Genomic DNA, 18,390 nt, shown 5'->3' on the forward strand with positions numbered 1-18,390 from the left:
TGGTTTGTAATACCTTTATCAAAAATTACAGCTGCACCTTCAGACAGGACACTTGGTGAAATGAAATCTCGATTGTTCATCTGTGGAAAACCAGATGTTGACTCTGAAGGACCTTAAAAAGCAAACAAACAAACAAAAAAATCACCCTATGTAAATCACGTACCCGTCAGTGCATGCTTGATTCTTCTAAAACGTCATTATACACTGACATTTAAATTTATCACTTTGATTAATCAGTATATTTTCAAGTTATGGAAGTTAATGGGATTTACAAAATATCAATATCCTCAAAATCTTGGAAAGCATATACCAAATAAAATTTCTGCCAAAAGATCATAAAGAAAACCAATGTTTGTAAGGGGATTTTTAAATCAACTGATTCCATTGGAAAAAACAGAAGTTTCTAACTCACTCAGTGGAAGTACAGAACTGTTTCTTACATAATTCAGCATAAGGGAATCAAAACAGAATTTGCTAAAATATTTTTTCTCCCAAGCAGCACTTAACGCTGTTTCCCATATAAACTAGCAGTCCCTCAAATTCTTTCCCGAAGTGGATGACATGTATTATGTACTTCTATATCAGCTACACTAGTTGCAAATAAAAACTATACTTTGTGAGAAAGGAAGAGCACCATTCGCTTTTGCTATTTAACCTGAATAATCTGAAATTTCTAAACAGAAAAGATGATTTAGGAAAGCCTGATTATCTGCTAGAAAGTGCATAAATGAAGGCAGTGGACTACTAAGCCATCTCAGTTGAGAAATATTCTGGTAAACTCACAGCCCTATGTTTAAATCCATGGCTTCTGTAAAACCTGACAGCTGCAGGAAGGATCCAGTAGCCAGAACCTGCAGTAGCCCTTCAGTAGCCCAGCTGCAGCACCTCAGCAGTCTGGGACTCCTGACAGCTCTGGTACGCTTTCTGTCCCCACCTCAATCTTTAGTTTGCCAAAAATAACCACAGGCAAGAGTACGACAGATGCCTCTTTATAAATTACTCAATTACGTAGTTTTAATTTTGGAGCTCTCCTTTTTATGCTTTACAAGAAAAAAGATCAAGTGAAAAGGTTTCTCTCAAAAGTGTTACTTAGTCCTCCCACGAATCCAATCATTGGCTTCTGAATGTTGCAAGATTTAACATTTGAGAACTGCCAAAATCAGTCTTTTGGGATTTTCTCCAATATAATCTTGAGGCTTCATGAGCAATTACCTCCCAAATACTGGACTCTCTCTGGAACTTACCCCACCTCAGGACCTTCTGTCCTAACCTCAGCTTCCAGCCTGAAAAATTTACCAACTTCCACTTCACAGGGATCACCAGATAAGTAGATGTTACCAAAAAAAAGGTAAGATTTACAAATCTGATTAAAGATAAAAAAAAGTAAACTTTACTTCCATTGCTCAGTTTTAAATGTTTCACATAATACAGCACTCCAACATTTCTAGAAAACCTTGAGAATAGACAAAACTGTCCATGGTCAATGTAGAAACAAGAGTCAGAGAAAACAAAAAATCTTATTGGGACAAAGATCTTCATTATTCAATGTTTATTTCGTTTTCTATTTGTCACTAAAACATGATTACTTGATATCTCTTTAGCCACTGTGAGGGACATCTGAATGAGAGACAGCGAAACCATGTGCTCCTTAAACTGACTTCCACATTTGCCTTCTGATGTTCATTCAAACGACACAGTTAAAACTGAAATGTAAAGTATAATGATTTAAGGTCCTTAATTTTACCAAGGAACAACAGACTAAAACCAAACTCTTAAAGCTGTTCATTTTTTCAGACTGAGATATGTAACAATTTGGTTCTTTTTTCATGCCGTGTACTATCACTTGACTTTTAATTTTACTTTAATTGGCAGTCTAATTTCAGTTAATGTCAGAAAAATCCCCAACTTCTTAGTGAATGTATAAAGACCAGAAGAGAGGAAACCACATTAAACACCTTGAAATGTATTTTCTACAAAATCTGTTTTACAAACGGCTATACGTAGCCTCAGTTTTTGCCATAAAAGAGAGCTCAGATGAACAACAAACTCACAAACCTTTTGAATGTTTAAAATGCCTTTGGTGTTCGACATTTGGACTTTTAAAAACAGCACATGACACTTCTCCTTGCTTCTGCTCCTCATAATCTCCACATCCGTTGCCAAGGTTCGAACACCGGCCAACTACGCTGTTGGAAGTCCCCTTATCAAATGCTAGTCATGCAAAAGGAAAAAAATCAAATATTAAAAAAAAAAATCAGAAATAGTTTTTTCTGTGTACTACGGGATTCTCAGACAGTGACATTTTCAGAGGCCCTCAGACTGGTTTTATCCATACATTTCCAAGCATTTTTGCCTACAGAAATCTGAGCATTTCAAGAAAGATATGCAGGCTCTATTCATTTTTGACACGCGAAGGCTTTAATCTACAGATAAACCCAGTTGGAAATCTAACTCAAACCTTGAAAAATCATGTTTTAGTTTAAAGCCTTTCAAATACAAACAACTGAAGACTAAGTAATTTAGCATTAAAAGCCAAATTAAGTCATAAGCCAACTGAGTACAAATAGTAAACTACTAGCTAAAACCAAGACATTTACGTACCCTCGAAGTCACAAACCACGTTTTTATGTCACAGTTACAGATGGTAGAAACTGAGCATTCTAATGCCCATAAAACGTTCTCAATACATTCTAGTTTTGGTTAAAAACAAACCAAAACCAACGCGAATCACTTCAGGAATCCTTTAAAGGATCATTTTCCAAACGCTTCTAGAATTAAAATACCTAAAAAGACAGAAGGATTTTCGTAGATGTGCTTCTGCTACTTATTGCCCAAATTCATGGAACGAAACCCGCGTTTAACTGCAGGGACTGAGAGGCACGACCACAGTGCCCGGCTGATGGAACCGGGGTGATCTTATAGCAGCCTTCCAGTACCCAAAGGGGCTACAGGAAAGCTGGAGAGGGGCTTTTTACAAGGGCATGTAGTGATAGGACAAGGGACAATGGATTTAAACTGAAAGAGGGCAGATTTAGGTTAGATATAAGAAAGAAATTCTTTACATTGAGGGTGGTGAGGTACTGGAACAGGTTGCCCAGAGAAGTCTTGGATGCCCCATCCCTGGAGGTGTTCAAGGCCAGGTTGGATGAGGCTTTGGGCAATCTGGTGTAGTGGAGGGTGTCCCTGCCCATGGCAGGGGGTTGGAAGTGGATGATCTCTGAGGTCCCTTCCAACCCAAACTGTTCTGTGATTGTAAGTCTGGTTGTTATCGCGTTTCATTTATCAACATTAAAGCCTCATGTGTCACTGATGCATTAATTACTGTACGTGGTACCACAGCACACTCTAGCCTCTGAAACTCTCAGGACCCCAGAGAAAGATGAGCTACAGGCCTGACAGCAAGCAGACAGGTTTTCAAGGTACCAACTATTAAAAGCTGCACAAACTTACATGCTACAAAAAGAATTTGGGAAGTAAGAAATGTCTGAGAGCTGACATTCTATTACAACACAGCTAAGAGAAGCTGATAAAATTCATCTTGGAGAAACAGCTGAAGCAATCTGAGCTCAATTAGCAAGTTAATGATAGGTAAGGGACAAATAAATTTCCAGAAAGAAAAGAGCAAAAGTGTTAAACTCTTAAAAAAAAAAAGGAAAAAACGGAAGGAGTAGCCAGAGAACAACTGACCCATTTGCTGGGCAATTCAGTTCCCAGGACTATATCAGGGCAAATAACGTATTTGGAAGCGTCCACCAGAAAACAGTATGATCACAAAAATCTGATCTCCTTTTATGACACAGCAACAGCCCTTGAGAGCAGGAAAGAAGTGAGAAATGTCGTACGTCACCCCAGGTATATGTACACAGAGTAGTTACCAAAAGCTTCCTTCTCCAAATGGAGGGGTGTATCAAACGTGGCTCTACTGCAGTCTGTTCAGGACCTGGTACTACCCAAGATTCTGCCCAAACAGCTGGATAATGAGGTGATATGCTGAATTCAAATAAAGGACAGCAAATGGGAAGCACACACACATGCTTGAGGACAGGATCTGAATTCAAAGAACTCATGATAAAGCAGAAGAATGATCCCAGAAGAACCAGTTTGCAATACAAAAGGAGAATGCACAAGACTCTACAGGTAGGACAGAGCTCATTTTGCATGTTTTACAACAATGCAATCCTAATTATCTACTCTAAGCTTTCTAGTCTCCCTGCAGAGGCACTTCCAGGGAGCAACTCTTCACAGATGAAAACAGATGTCTCACGTGAGTCAGACAAAACACCCTCTGCAGAAACCTCCCTCCCCTCTGATGACCAAGGAGGTTTTAGGCTAATAGCTGTAACAGATGTCTACACTTCAGGCCACTACAGATCGCCAAGGTGAATGCCAGCTATAGGCACAAACAATCAGTGATACAAAGACAAGGTGAGAAATAAGCAGCAAGAAGGCAAACCCACAGGGGTATGTAAACGGTTGCATAAGTACACGTAGCAATCCTACTCCTTCCAACTGTAAGTGCACAACGGGTATTGTACAGGCACTGCGTTTCAAGAAAGAGGCAGGTCTGTTGAAAACAGCCTAGATGACAGCAGTCAAAAAGTCCATAAAGTCTGACCTATGAAGGAAAGCTATAAAAAATGGGAGTTAGTCTAAAGGACAGAAACCAAAAGAAAGAAAAATATAAAAAAAGGTAGCTGCTTGGAAGAAGAAAATATTCCATCCTTAGATGTAAAATAAAAATGTAAAGCGATAAGTTACAGCAAGGAGGATTTATGCTCAGTGATAGAAAAAAACTTCCATCTGATGAGACCAGTTAAACACTAAACTGATTTTTACAAGTTCTCCAAGCTCTAGTGGAAAAATTCAGAGCTTTTTGAGATTTGACTCGTGTGACGGGCCAAGGCTGGTCAGCAGTGGGAGCAAAGGACTCTTCTTCAGCAGTTAGCTGCCCATGTATTACACCCACCTTATGGGCAGGAGGTTGTCAGCTCACCACAAGAGGTCCAGTGCTGGGCGTTCTGGCTGATTAACTGGCCCAGTAAGCAAAATAAATGTGCTGCTCTTTAGTCTGCACTGAAGGTCACACAGAAGGTCTTTTCATATAACGGATGCAAAATCATTAACCCCAGCATGTATGACTATGCACGTGCAGTATTTGCTTCCTGACTTACACTGTTACTTGACAAACCTACCTGCTAACTTATCCTGAGAAAATTAGCAGCCTTAGCTAAAACGAGGAGCAATAGCTCCAATTTCTGAAAAAAGATGATGAATCTCAGTAGCAACTCCTGTTTTTTTTTAATGTGATGGCTTTGCAAATTCAGGCCTGTAAGACACCCTCCAGTCTTAACTGAACTAAGCTTTGTAAACATTTTTGAAAAACCATGCAGCTGCTGAGGCTGTAAAGGGATGCAACAGAGCAGCCTTTGAGGAGAGAGGCCAGAAAAGACCGTTGTGGACACAGCTACGTCAGCTCCTTTCCTCCGTCCAGTTGAATCAAAATTGATTAAACAAAAACGATCATGAACAATTGGGTTTTGCCCATTAGAGAAATCTGCAGTTACCTGTACTTCACTGTAAGCGTAAAATAGAACAGCATCACTTTTTTTCACTTTCCTACCAGGAAAATAACTGCTTGCAACATTTTGACCCTTCCTGCTCTTACCCAGATGGTGTCGTATAAATTTCCACACAATAGTGCACTGAATTTTGGAGTGCATGTACTCACAGGTGGCATTTGCACCAACACATCTTATCCTGACATAGGAAGGGAAAAACCCTTGAGCTCCTTCTCACCTGCAGTACCACAGCATCATCTCGATTTGACCAAACAGTGTCTAGCAATTACCTTTTTTGAACTGCTGAAGAGACATGAGCTCATGGAAAAGTAATGAATTCCCATCAGTGAAGCAAGGTATACATTGATATATACAGCAAAATACCTGTGCTGGAGTTATGTTCTGCCACATTTGAGTCTCTGCTTCTTGCTGACGATACTCTTACAGGCTGTGATTTGCTGCCAAGTAGTGGAAAGGTGTCTGACCTGTTAAAATATAAACCAAATTTTCATAAATACAGTTCTACACACTAGTGAGAGCTCAGTCAATTAACACTTTGCAGCAAGGACATCAATAGATTTCTGCTTCTCCTCTCCAGTGTACTCAGTGGACAAATATTTCCCGTATACTTCCACAAATGTTCACATTGAGTAGAAAAAGAAAATGAATTCAATAGACATTACTTGATGAGCAGGTCCATTATGAAGAACACCATAAAGACGACTCTTAACGGTAAGCTTCACACTAGGACTAAATTTGGCATACATTCCAAAAGCTAAGGAATCGTTTGGCCTAGGGACAGACGATGCTGGGTCCAATTTGGCAAAGAATGGCAAATGACAGTGACAAAGTCCACTAACCTGTCACTTCCAGAAATGAGCTGCTTCCAGCTCAGTGCCTGTAACACAGACATTCCAGGAGAATGCTGTTATCTACGAGACGATCTCGATACTTCTTTTTGAAAATGATGCATTTGAGTATTAAAGATGCTTGAGCCCAGAGCCCTGTGCTGTTAAACACTGCACGTACCTACGTAACAGTCACAGGGAAACAGCAGCTGTTCCACTTTCTGCCAGGACTGAAACACACACAACTACAAGACTTGCTTGTAAGACCTTGAGGAACGCCCATGCTTCAGAAGCTTCACTAATACCAGTACCAAGCTCCCACTGCTCACAGTAGTTACCAGTGGATAAACTGATCCTTCCAAGAGGGAACACACAGAAGCAGCCTACGTTTTTGTTGCTCGACTACACAGATTTTGTGAACAGAAAATGCCGATTTCCAGTGCTTGCAAACCAGCATCTGAACTAACTCTCTGAAATTATCAACACCCCGAGGCTTTTAAGGTCTTCTGGGATCTATTCTGTCACTTCCACAAATTCAGTCCTCCTGCCAGATGTCCGCTCTCCTCCTTGCTAGTTCAGAATTCCTGTATCTGGGAACCCTGTAAAACATTAAGCTTGTGTGTCACTGAATAATGGAAATGGCATGTTGTATTGAACGAGCCCTAGTGAAAACCTTGCCTGGAAGAACATCATGCACAGAATTCTATAGTCTTTTCAAGTATTCTAGCATTTTTCACTTTAAAGATTATTTTTAAAACCGTGATTCAGCAGTAATGCATATAAGAAAGATAGGTACATATAAATTAGTTCTGAGACTTCAAAGCTGTGAAAAGCCTGATTCTGAATCATTCCAGTCTCCCTCTGCCTCAAAAACCTTTCTTTTGTACATTCCCTCCCTTCCTATTCTGTTACTACCATTGTATGTCACTTATATAAAGATGCATTTAGTAGACACGAAAATAAAAGGTATCCTCAGATCAGAGCTACAAGCAACTTCGGGCTCCGAGAGCAGAAAAGCAGAGTCTGTACTGCAAAAACTGCAAAATGCCTCAAAAACTTTTTGATTTCATTAAAAATAAAATAGTTTATACTGCTGATCATCAACTGGGTTGTTGCCTTTTACAACCAGAGTAGCATGTGTCACCACACCATTTTTTTTTAGGAGAGTCCTATGAAGGCACTTTAAATTAACAATAGTCTGTCAGTAACAAAATGGAAACAGTTCATGATTCGCAATAATAAGAAACATCTACATTGTCTTCCTCTTATTGCAAAAAACCAACCCATTCCTTCTTCAATTTCCAGGCCATAATAAGAAAACCTTATCCTTCCTCTTAACTCATTCTCCTTCTTACTCATTTGTTTAGGCTGTGGTTCACATACCTTCCATGGCAGGCTAAAGTCTTAATGAAATATTTACTACCACTGGCAGTATTCACTGCACTGTGTTACTATGGCTGCAGCAAGGACCTCTTCGAATTAAAAGCCAGCAGAAACTAGGATTATACAATTGAGTAGCTGTATTTTTAGATAAGAATATAATTCACATATAAAAAACAAGCTATTAAGCAAAGCAATCTTGGATAAAAAACATATTACAGATTTCACCCCCTTTAATATTTAACTAACACCAGCAGAGACTGTGTGTGAGGATTTCAACGCAGGGTTTACACAGGAGTCCCACTCACGTTCCTCTCCTCCTGGGGGGCAGTGTGGACGTGGGTGAAGTCAGAGACTCCTGGCTGCAGGAGCCCGTGGACAGGTCGGGTGTAAGAGCAGAATCGGGGCTCTCCAGATCCGGAACGGTGCCGCTCAGCTTCGCCCTCTTCTTGGCTGCACTGTTCCGCAGCGACCGGAGAGAATTCTGCATCTGAGCAGGATGGAAAACAACACCACTTCAGGGGGTTTATTCACTGCATAGGAAAAAAGCTTTTTTAAGCAAGAGAAAGCATCTCTCTGTTCAGTGACGGGAGTTCGGCGCACGTGCCTCTGCTGGGCACTGGGACTGAGTAGCTCCATGAGCTACGGAGTGTCGTAACGATCCCTTTCACTGTTCTGCTTCACAAGGATAATCAGGCTATTAATGCAAACTCCCACAGACATGGTATCCCAGCTTCGTTTTGCAAAACACAAGCACAGAGTCCTGCAAAAATACCTCTTATCTTTTTTAACAGACTAAAGAAAGTGTTTGATGGCTGCTCACACACACGACTGGGACCTCAGGCTTCTCATGTCTGACTGGCACAAAGATGCAAAACGCACAGAAGAGAATCCTCAAAACTGTGCCCAGCACATGGAGCTCCTACTCAAACGAGCAGGACAAGCTACAACGACTAGAGCTCTACTGCGTATTTTTTCCTCTTCATACTGAATGTATCTAATGTAAAAAAAATTATTCCTCTCTCTGTTTAGCACCTAAATTATTTTCAGTAGTGACTACAGGATGGAAGATAAAGAGAAAAAGGCAAAGCCCTAAGTCCTGCTGCAACTGCCCCCTGAATACACATAACTGGCCCAAATTATGGCTGGTGCCTCTCCACGGACAGGAGGGACGCCGACCTGCCGAGCCCAAGGGCACACGTGTGTCACACCTAACCACGCTCATCCGGCTTCACAGCAGCTCTTCCCATTTTACTCCAGGAAAAGATGCCTGAATTCTGAGCGAGCTGGGACACGCTGCGAGGGTGCCAGGGACACACCTGGGAGCCGAGGGAACTCCTGGGCTGAGCCAAACGAACCTCTATCAAGGACGTTATTCGTTATTTCGGGCCTTTTGCGATAACTGAAGAGAGGATTGTTACTTAAATCTGGCACGAAATTTGAAACGAAGCCAAGATAACGAGAACAGAAGCTGTACAAAGGCCCACAGTTGTGCCTTGGGACGTCAATAACGGAAAACATTATGACTTTGGCTCTGAGAAAAACAAGGGAAATTAAGATGTCTGGAACAAACACGGGCAGTGGTATTTACTGCTTTAGTCAGCTTCTATCAGACATCCAACGGGATCCGAGTGAAAACCTGCTGTGCTGATGACAGTGTCAAAAAATTTCAGTCAGAAACATTATTTTCTGTCTCTTGTTTGGAAAAAAAAAAAAAGTTTACAAGATATCAACTGTTAAAAGCACATTATGTCAAATTTAAACCAACCTCTTCTTGGTCCACTTCCTCGTCATCGACACCGAGCTCTGAAAGATCAGCTGCAAGCTTCCTCCCCACTTCATCCAGCCACACGTCCTCACACTCCTCATTTCTCCACTTTGTCCCGTTTAGCTCAGTCCTGTCGGGCAGCGGGCTGGCGAGGCGGGGAATGGGGGGCACGGGTCTGGTCCCAGCCAGGTCCCTGCGGGAGGCTGGGTGTCTCACCAGCGTGGGCTTCAGCTGCAGAGGAGAATGCTTCTCCTGCAAGTTCTCCCCTGGAGAAGACACAGGCAGATGTCAGTCCTCCGGAGGGGGGGCAGCAACACAGCACTCACCAGCATAAACTTCATGTCTCGTTTCTATATCGCACCAGAAAACTCCTTTTACGACGAGGTGAGTGCTGAAAAACATACTGAAGCATGCAATTTTATTTACTATTACAAATACATTTCAAGGGCGTTTTGTTTGGCCGAGTATGAGCAAATTTGAACAAAATAAGAACATGAAACAGTCATAGCGAGCCGGACGAAAGGCCCATCCTTCAACCAAGGCTGAGGAGTGTTCCGATCGGATTTAGAAACTTCCTCCAGGTCCGACCCGAGCTGACCCATCATCTTGGCACACACATCCACTTCCTTTATCAATAAATTCCTGCTTTTGGCGTCATCAGCAGCCTGCAGCAGTTGGCTCCACAAGGAGCATTAAAAAAGTTCTGCCTTTTATTTAAATCCGATGTCAGCCCACCGCTTCCCCAGCTCCTTCAGGTGTGCAGGTATCCACGTGTGTAAACACACACACACAAAGTTTCCCACATGATCAAGAGTACATAGTGATTCCCTATCTAACTTACATTTTTATACCATTCATAATGCAAAAAACTTTCAATATTCCTCCTCCAACATCAATTTTCCAAATGTGCCCAACTCCCATTCCTGAATACTTTACTTACACACACTTTTCAAGATTTAGTTCTACAAAGTCAGTGGGATCATTACCAGACTTGCCTCGCTGCATGGTGTTTTCTAGTACCTCCTGACTCCACCTTTTCCACCTCCCTGCATTTCTAGCTCAGTTCCCAATCTCTTCTACTTTTAGTGCCTCTGTCTTTCAAAAAAATTAGTGTTTCGTGCATGTGCACACCAACATGTGCTTAGTACCTTTAAAAATTAATTAACTTTCTTAATTTAGAAAAAAGACAACTACTGCCCTAACAAACTCTCCTGTAAGCTGCTGTAAAAACAATAAAGTTATCTAAAGAAACAGAAAAAAATTAAATGCACATGGATGATACACAGAAAATCAGCAAGTGATGAACACACATCTACAAGATGAAGTTACATGCATTCCAGGGACGAGTGACTTCCAAAGAATTCATTTAGAAATTTTCTACATATGCAGAAAAATATGAGTCTCAACAAAGATGAAATTTAAAACAGATCTCTTCAAACCAGTGCAAAATTTTACGTGGAAGCTGTTACATTGCTTTACAGAAGGTATGCCTCACAAGTGACTAAGAATCAATTTAAGCTAAACAGACACTAAAGCTATTTTTAACCCAAAACAAGATCGCCTTCAGTAAGTATTTGAAATAAATCAGCTAAATTGTCTAAGCAACTGTAATTAAACGAACACAAAACTCTTTCGGGTTAATTGATGTGTGCAAATCAGCCCACAAATCGCAGTCCCTGCTGTCTGTAACCAGGTTTTACAGAGCTATTGTGAGCAGGGGAAATTCCATACAAAAGTTTCCTCAGGCAAAGAAAGAGGCAAAGAGTTGAAACGCAAGGAATCATTTTTTCTTGCACATGTATTAATTATGGTTTTAAAAGTAAGAGTTATTTCTGTATCAGCTTTCTTTAAAAGCGCTAGGTTTTGGGGTTTGGGTGTATTTCATAGAATCATAGAATCGTTAGGGCTGGAAGGGACCTTCAAAGGTCATCTAGTCCAACCCCCCTGCAAGGAACAGGGATATCTCCAACTAGATCAGGTTGCTCAGGGCCTCGTCCAACCTGGCCTTGAACGTCTCCAGGGATGGAGCATCCACCACCTCTCTGGACAACCTGTTCCAGTGTTCTACAACTCTCATGGTAAAAAATTTTTTCCTAATATCCAATCTGAATCTACCTCCCTCTATTTTAAAACCATTACCCCTTGTCCTATCACAACTGGCCCTCCTGAACAGCCTCTCCCCATCTTTCTTGTAGGCCCCCTTGAGGTACTGGAAGACCGCTATAAGGTCACCCCGGAGCCTCCTCTTCTCCAGGCTGAACAGCCCCAACTCTTTCAGCCTGTCCTCATAGGAAAGGTGCTCCAGCCCTCTTATCATCTTCGTGGCCCTCCTCTGGACCCTCTCCAACTGGTCCATGTCCTTCTTATGTTGGGGACTCCAGAACTGGACGCAATACTCCAAGTGAGGTCGTTTGAAGGTAAACTTTTCACTGACACATCACTGAGGAGGAAAGCAGAGCTGGTGCATAGGATGCTTTATCTCAATATTTAAAAGACAAAAGGGACAAAACATGCCAGCATTTAAAACTACCAAAATAAAAGACTTCACTTCTAAAAAGAAGGCTCCTTTAGTGCGACCAGGCTAGGGAAGCTACAAAATTTTCACATTTCTAACTGCAATTGGGGCGTTGCACAATTCCCCATTTTCCCACCGCTGCAGGTTTTCTGACAACTGCTTGAAGTCACTCAAAACGCAAACCCGAAACCCATTTTCATCACATTGACAACGGTCCTACCTGTGCTGTCTCCTGACTTTTGACCGAGAAGCTGCTTCCGTGAGCTCGGCTTAGGCAGTCCTTCGAAGCTTTTGAGAGGCCAGGAGTTTGAGAAGTTCATGGTATTATCTCGTGACTTCTTTGGAGAGTCAGCTGCAGAGGAGACGTGCTTGGGGCTGTTCCTGGGCGATGGCAGAGGGTAGGACGGCAGAATGAAGGTGCCCTGGCTTGCACTGGGACCTTGGAAGGACATCGTATGCTCTGCTTGACTGCAAAAACTTCTCTGCGTCTTGCTGGAAAAATTTAGGCTGGCACCAACTGAGCAAAGAAGAAGAGAATAGTATTTGTGGTAATTAGCCTCTTTGGCAGCTCTTACAATAATAATTTACGACGAAATAATACACCATCTAGACAGTCAGCATCTTACCCAAGCAAACAGACAAATCAGCTAACTTTGTCTTGCAAATTGCATTGTCTCTTGAAATATCAATTTCCTTTCCTGCATTTGATGAAACGAGTTTAAGCCTAAGCTATTTTGCAACAATGTTTTGAAGAATTATATTTAAAAAAAAAAGAATGATGCAAATGGATTGAACATGGTTCTGTCGTTTGCTGCTCCGTATTTTGAGCCTGCATGGCAAACAGGCCAGTCGGTCTCACCCCTGTGCCTGGCAAGATCATGGAGCAGATCCTCCTGGCGACTATGCTAAGGCACATAGAAAATAAGGAGGTGACTGGTGACAGCCTGCATGGCTTCACTAAGGGCAAATCCTGCCTGACTAATTTGGTGGCCTTCTATGATGAGGTTACAGCACTGATGGATAGGGGAAGAGCAACTGACATCGTCTACCTGGACTTATCCAAAGCATTTGATACTGTCCCACATGATATCCTTGTCTCTAAACTGGAAAGACGTGGTTTTGATGGATGGACCATTCGGTGGATAAGGAATTGGCTGGATGGTCACACTCAAAGAGTTGTGGTCAACGGTTCAATGTCCACGTGGAGGCCAGTGACGACTGGTGTTCCTCAGGGGTCAGTACTGGGGCCAGTGCTATTTAACATCTTTGTTGGAGACATGGACAGTGGGATCAAGTGCACCCTCAGCAAGTTCGCAGATGACACCAAGTTGTGTGGTGTGGTGGACACGCTGGAGGGAAGGGATGCCATCCAGAGGGACCTTGACAGGCTGGAGAGGTGGGCCTGTGAGAACCTAATGAAGTTCAACAAGGCCAAGTGCAAGGTCCTGCACGTGGGTCGGGGCAATCCCAAGCACAAAAACAGGCTGGGTGGGGAAAGGATTGGGAGCAGCCCTGAGGAGAAGGACTTGGGAGTGCTGGTGGATGAGAAGCTCAACATGAGCCGGCACTGTGCGCTGGCAGCCCAGAAAGCCAACCGTGTCCTGGGCTGCATCAAAAGCAGCATGGCCAGCAAGGCGAGGGAGGGGATTCTGCCCCTCTGCTCTGCTCTCCTGAGACCACACCTGGAATACTGCGTTCAGCTCTGGAGTCTCCAACACAAGGACAAGGAGCTGCTGGAGCGAGTCCAGAGGAGGCCATGGAGATGCTCCGAGGGCTGCAGCACCTCTGCTATGGAGACAGGCTGAGAGAGGTGGGGCTGTTCAGCCTGGAGAAGAGAAGGCTCCAGGGAGATCTTCCAGCACCTTCCAGTGCCTAAAGGGGCTACAAGAAAGCTGGAGAGGGCCGTTGGTCAAGGGTATGTAGTGATAGGACAAGGGACAATGGATTTAAACTGAAGAGATTTAGACTAGATCTAAGGAAGAAATTCTTCCCTCTGAGGTGGTGAGGCAGTGGAACAGGTTGCCCAGAGAAGCTGTGGCTGCCCCATCCCTGGAAGTGTTCAAAGCCAGGTTGGATGAGGCTTTGAGCAACCTGGTGTAGTGGAGGGTGTCCCTGCCCATGGCAGGGGGGTTGGAACTGGGTGATCTTTGAGGTCCCTTCCAACCCAAACCATTGTATGATTCCATAATTCTATGATCTGGCACAAAAACTGTTTGCAGAGAAATAAATCAGCAAGTGTGAGCAAAGTTCCTGACAGCCTTCTGAAGACCGAGGCTAAGAGAAGACAACATTGACTTTCTAGTTAGCGAGGCAAAAAACAAAGAGGAAATTTCTCCTTTCTTCCCATAGGCATGAGAAAAACACAGTATCTAGAGCCAATAGGTGGTGAGAAGCAAACAAAGTTCCTACACATCTTCCAAAGCAGCTATCAGCTCTATCCCTTGTCCAACACACCTGGACCACTCAAAGCAGCTCCGTCCGCAGATCTGGTATCGTTACCATCCGTTCCTCCAGACAGTGAGTTCATTCCTTCACTAAGTGTACATCTGGCATTTTAGTAGTAGTAGTACTGATGAACAGACAAGTTTATACATGTTACATGTCCTGCTTTATCTCAGCCTTCAGCTCCAGGGTTAGGGTGCTCTCAACCAAATCCCTAGCCTCGCTTCTGAAACTAGCAGCCACAGCTGCCTGATGTGGCAGCGCCCTGGCTATCCGTCCAGTAAAAGCTGTACAGAGACTACCACGATTAAAGCAATGATATGAGAATTAAAAGCTTTACGTGCACCAGCACAGCATCTCTGCAGCACACCGAGGGCACTTCCACCCACTGTGCTCGGCACAAAGGAGCAGCCTGTGCCTCATCCTGCCCAGCTCCTGCCGAGACCCTTCGGCTGCCTCCACACCTCGGAGGGGACCCAAAAGCGGTCCCTTAACCAGTTTCGGAGGGCAAGACTTGGACCTGGGCCTCCCTGTTCAGCAGGCTGCACTGATCTGACCTGTAGCATTAACAGAATGCCAAAAACTGTTTTCAAATAAAAAGTTCAGATTCTGTTACAGCACTGCTTTTTATATAGCACACTGATACAGTCAGAAACCAAAAGTGTGGGTTGCAAATGAATATCCATGAAGGAAAAGTGGAGGGTGTCCCTGCCCATGGCAGGGGGGTTAGAACTGGATGATCTTTGAGGTCCCTTCCAACCCAAACCATTCTGTGATTCTAAAAGCACTACACAGGAGAAGGAACAAATACATCCGATTAGGGACTGAACAACATTTTAATAATAGTTTTTATTTCTTAAGGCAGCATAGAAATAAAGAGACATCTCCAGAGCAACATGCACTGACTTACGATACAGTTAGAATCCACGTACCTTTGTCTTGCTGACAGTTATTTAATCCTAAAAACTGTAAATCGGAGTCCACGCTACCACTCTTCCCACGTGCCTGTGTGTATCCAAGTGTTCCACATTTCCCTGAAATTTGTGGCTGATGAGAGCCCGTAGCACCTTTCAAAAGAAAACCACAAATAACTAGATAAATACTCAACATACAGTATTCAATGAAAAATATACAATAATACGTAACAGGGAATGAAGATTCTGCCCAACTTCCAGTGTAAAATACAACTACGTTGGAAGTATTTAACTCAAGAGTTTCTAAGCAACCTCTTAATACTGTTCATGGGCACAAACCGGATGAACGGCTGGCTGTTCCTCAGGGCACTTTTCCAGCTAACAATTGCAGGCACTCAAAAGAAAAACCCAGAACAATCCCCTCTTTGAACCCATGACAACAAAGGGAAAACAATACCTGAAACCCCCCAACAGTGAGTTTCTCCGGAGTGATGTCACTCCCAGCACTGCAGCGAGCAAACTCGGCATGCCCCGCATGGCAGTGCCCCCGGACAAAGCCCGGAACACAACCTGCTGCCAAGGGAGGAGAACAAATCACGCCTGGTCTTGCCCACTCTTTTCACAAGCCTTTTGGCTGTTAAAATACAAATCGCTGAGCCCACATGGCTAGTGTAAAATAAGTGTAGCACTATCTCTACAATCTTCTACAGATCTGCTTTTCAAAAACATGATGGTTTTCATTTTTAAAGCAATCTTTAGAGCGTGCTCTTCAGACAGCTTTCTACCCTAGCTGCTTATACAAAGAAAAAAAAAATATGCAAATCTCGAATAGATGCAGATTGATCTGCTCTCCTGAACAGCCCACCATACAGAAACACAACCTTGCCAACATGTTGTCCAGTTGATGGCACTACATACCCTGCCCTCACTACCACCTAACCCTTGGCAGCATACCTTTTACGAGAACAACCGCTACTCTAGCCAACAACATAATGCTGCTTTGAAGCCAGAAAAATTCTGCATCTCCTTTCAGTTTACTGCTTTATCTGCAATTCATGTTGTATTTGACAGCGTGAAAGAAAGTTGGCTGAATTACTCTGTTGCTGGTCTACACGGTACTTCTTTTTCCTAATTCTGCAAAAGCACCGGAAAGCTTTATATTTCAGGGATATCCGAGTTCTTTTGTTCTCATAACCACACTATTTCTTTCTGGTCTTGCTGTCTGAAAAAAAAAGCTGGTCTATAAACTCTATTGGACCGATCTGAACTAGTGAAAATCTGTGTGTGTACAGCAGGACTGGAAAACAGTGCAGTAGGCTCTGCGATGGCCAACGCTTCTCTGGGAGCAGGAATGGGACTGCTGCCACTTCAGCAGGAGGCGTAGCCCTGTGCCCACTACTCAGTTCTTCGTAATAAATGAAAATAAATAACAAAACAAAGAATTGACAAATGGTAAATCACGCTCATGAAGCTACAGATTTATGCTCAGGCTCTTCTAAATCTGTTTGGTAAACAGCAGACCGAACACTTTTCTGTGTTAATACTTACCGGCACAAACAGAAGAACGGTTGGAGTTAAAATCTACGCTATTCTGAAATAAATTCCTTGAAGCTCTTTTTCTACTAAAAAATAACTCATCACTGACTGGTACTCCTTGAGAAGGCCTTAACTTTGGAGAATGAAGAAAATCACTGGATGTAGAGAACTGCAGGAAAAAGGAAAATAAAGAAACATTCATGTGCGTGAAATGAATTAACAACCCTTTTCTGCACAAACAGAATTACCCACATAACTTTGTCATCCAGACCCCACCACTGCCCAGACCTGTCTCTTCACAATAAAGCTGTTCACATCAAGGGGGAAAAAAAAACACCAAAACAAACTGGTAGAGAACTGCAGCAGTCATCAATTTTAAAAATGAAACATGAACATTTTGCATTATGTACATTAAGCTATGGAAGTGTTTATTTAAACAGACAGCAGCTCCTTCAGGTGTGAAAAATCCACGTTCCAGATCAAGACTAAAAGCTGGTAATAGCAGCACCTTGTAACGAGAACCAGCTGCAGTTAAAGGAAAAATCTGAATAATATACTTAGCAAATAAAAGATCACACTTTAAATAAAGGTTTCTTGCTTTCTGATTTCATTAGTAAAATCAGTAATTTAAGTTATTTCCAGGCTACACTAACTCTCTTCTCCCCTTTCATAGACAAGGCTCCACACAGAGGTCAGAACAGAAGTCTGAACAGAACTGGAAATATTTATTCAGCATTGGAAAGAACAGCATCGCATTAAACCTAAAAACCTCCTTTACTCAATATACTGATTGTGTGAACGGAGAATTTGTAGTCTAACACACACAAGGTACATTTACTTATAAAAACATTACTTTTTGGTTTCACTGAAGTGAAGCACACTACAGCTCACTGTAACGACAGATTCTGAAAGCGGGAACTCCACAAAAACTCTCGCACTACGAAACGGCAGCTCTCTCAGCTTGTAATTCCATTGTCTCCTCAATCCACAGCCTGGCCCACACGAAGCAAGTCGTGTTCGACATGGAGAAACCCGTCAGCAGCCAATTCCGCGTGCGTGGCACAGCCGTGCCACCTCCGGGCTGCCCCTCTGCTCTGCCCTCCTGAGACCCCTCTGCAGTGCTGCGTTCAGCTCTGGGGTCCCCAGCACAAGAAGGACAAGGAGCTACTGGAATGGGTCCAGAGGAGGCCACAAAGATGATGCGAGGGCTGGAGCACCTCTGCTATGGAGACAGGCTGAGAGAGGTGGGGCTGTTCAGCCTGGAGAAGAGAAGGCTCCAGGGAGACCTTCCAGCACCTTCCAGTCCCTAAAGGGGATACAGGAAGGCTGGAGAGGGACTTTTTACAAGGGCATGTAGTGAGAGGACATGGGGCAATGGCTTTAAACTGAAAGAGGACAGATTTAGATTAGACATAAGGAAGAAATTTTT

At 43.0% G+C, this 18,390-nt stretch overlaps 1 protein-coding gene across 1 annotated transcript in view; it reads right to left on the reverse strand.

Moving 5' to 3' along the window:
• TOGARAM1 (TOG array regulator of axonemal microtubules 1) overlaps positions 1–18,390 on the reverse strand; it is a 46,756-nt gene that overhangs the window by 17,081 nt on the left and 11,285 nt on the right. Inside the window, exons 2-9 of the mRNA XM_086612867.1 lie at positions 16,974–17,130; positions 15,444–15,578; positions 12,290–12,586; positions 9,555–9,820; positions 8,095–8,276; positions 5,943–6,043; positions 2,056–2,211; positions 14–112 (exon numbers count right to left, since the gene is read on the reverse strand). Of these exons, the coding sequence (XP_086468993.1) occupies positions 14–112; positions 2,056–2,211; positions 5,943–6,043; positions 8,095–8,276; positions 9,555–9,820; positions 12,290–12,586; positions 15,444–15,578; positions 16,974–17,130 (1,393 nt within the window). The remainder of the gene's footprint in view (positions 1–13; positions 113–2,055; positions 2,212–5,942; positions 6,044–8,094; positions 8,277–9,554; positions 9,821–12,289; positions 12,587–15,443; positions 15,579–16,973; positions 17,131–18,390) is intronic.

Source organism: Tauraco erythrolophus, chromosome 6 (assembly GCF_009769465.1).
Source record: "Tauraco erythrolophus isolate bTauEry1 chromosome 6, bTauEry1.pri, whole genome shotgun sequence".
In the NCBI taxonomy this organism is placed as follows: Eukaryota; Metazoa; Chordata; class Aves; order Musophagiformes; family Musophagidae; genus Tauraco; species Tauraco erythrolophus.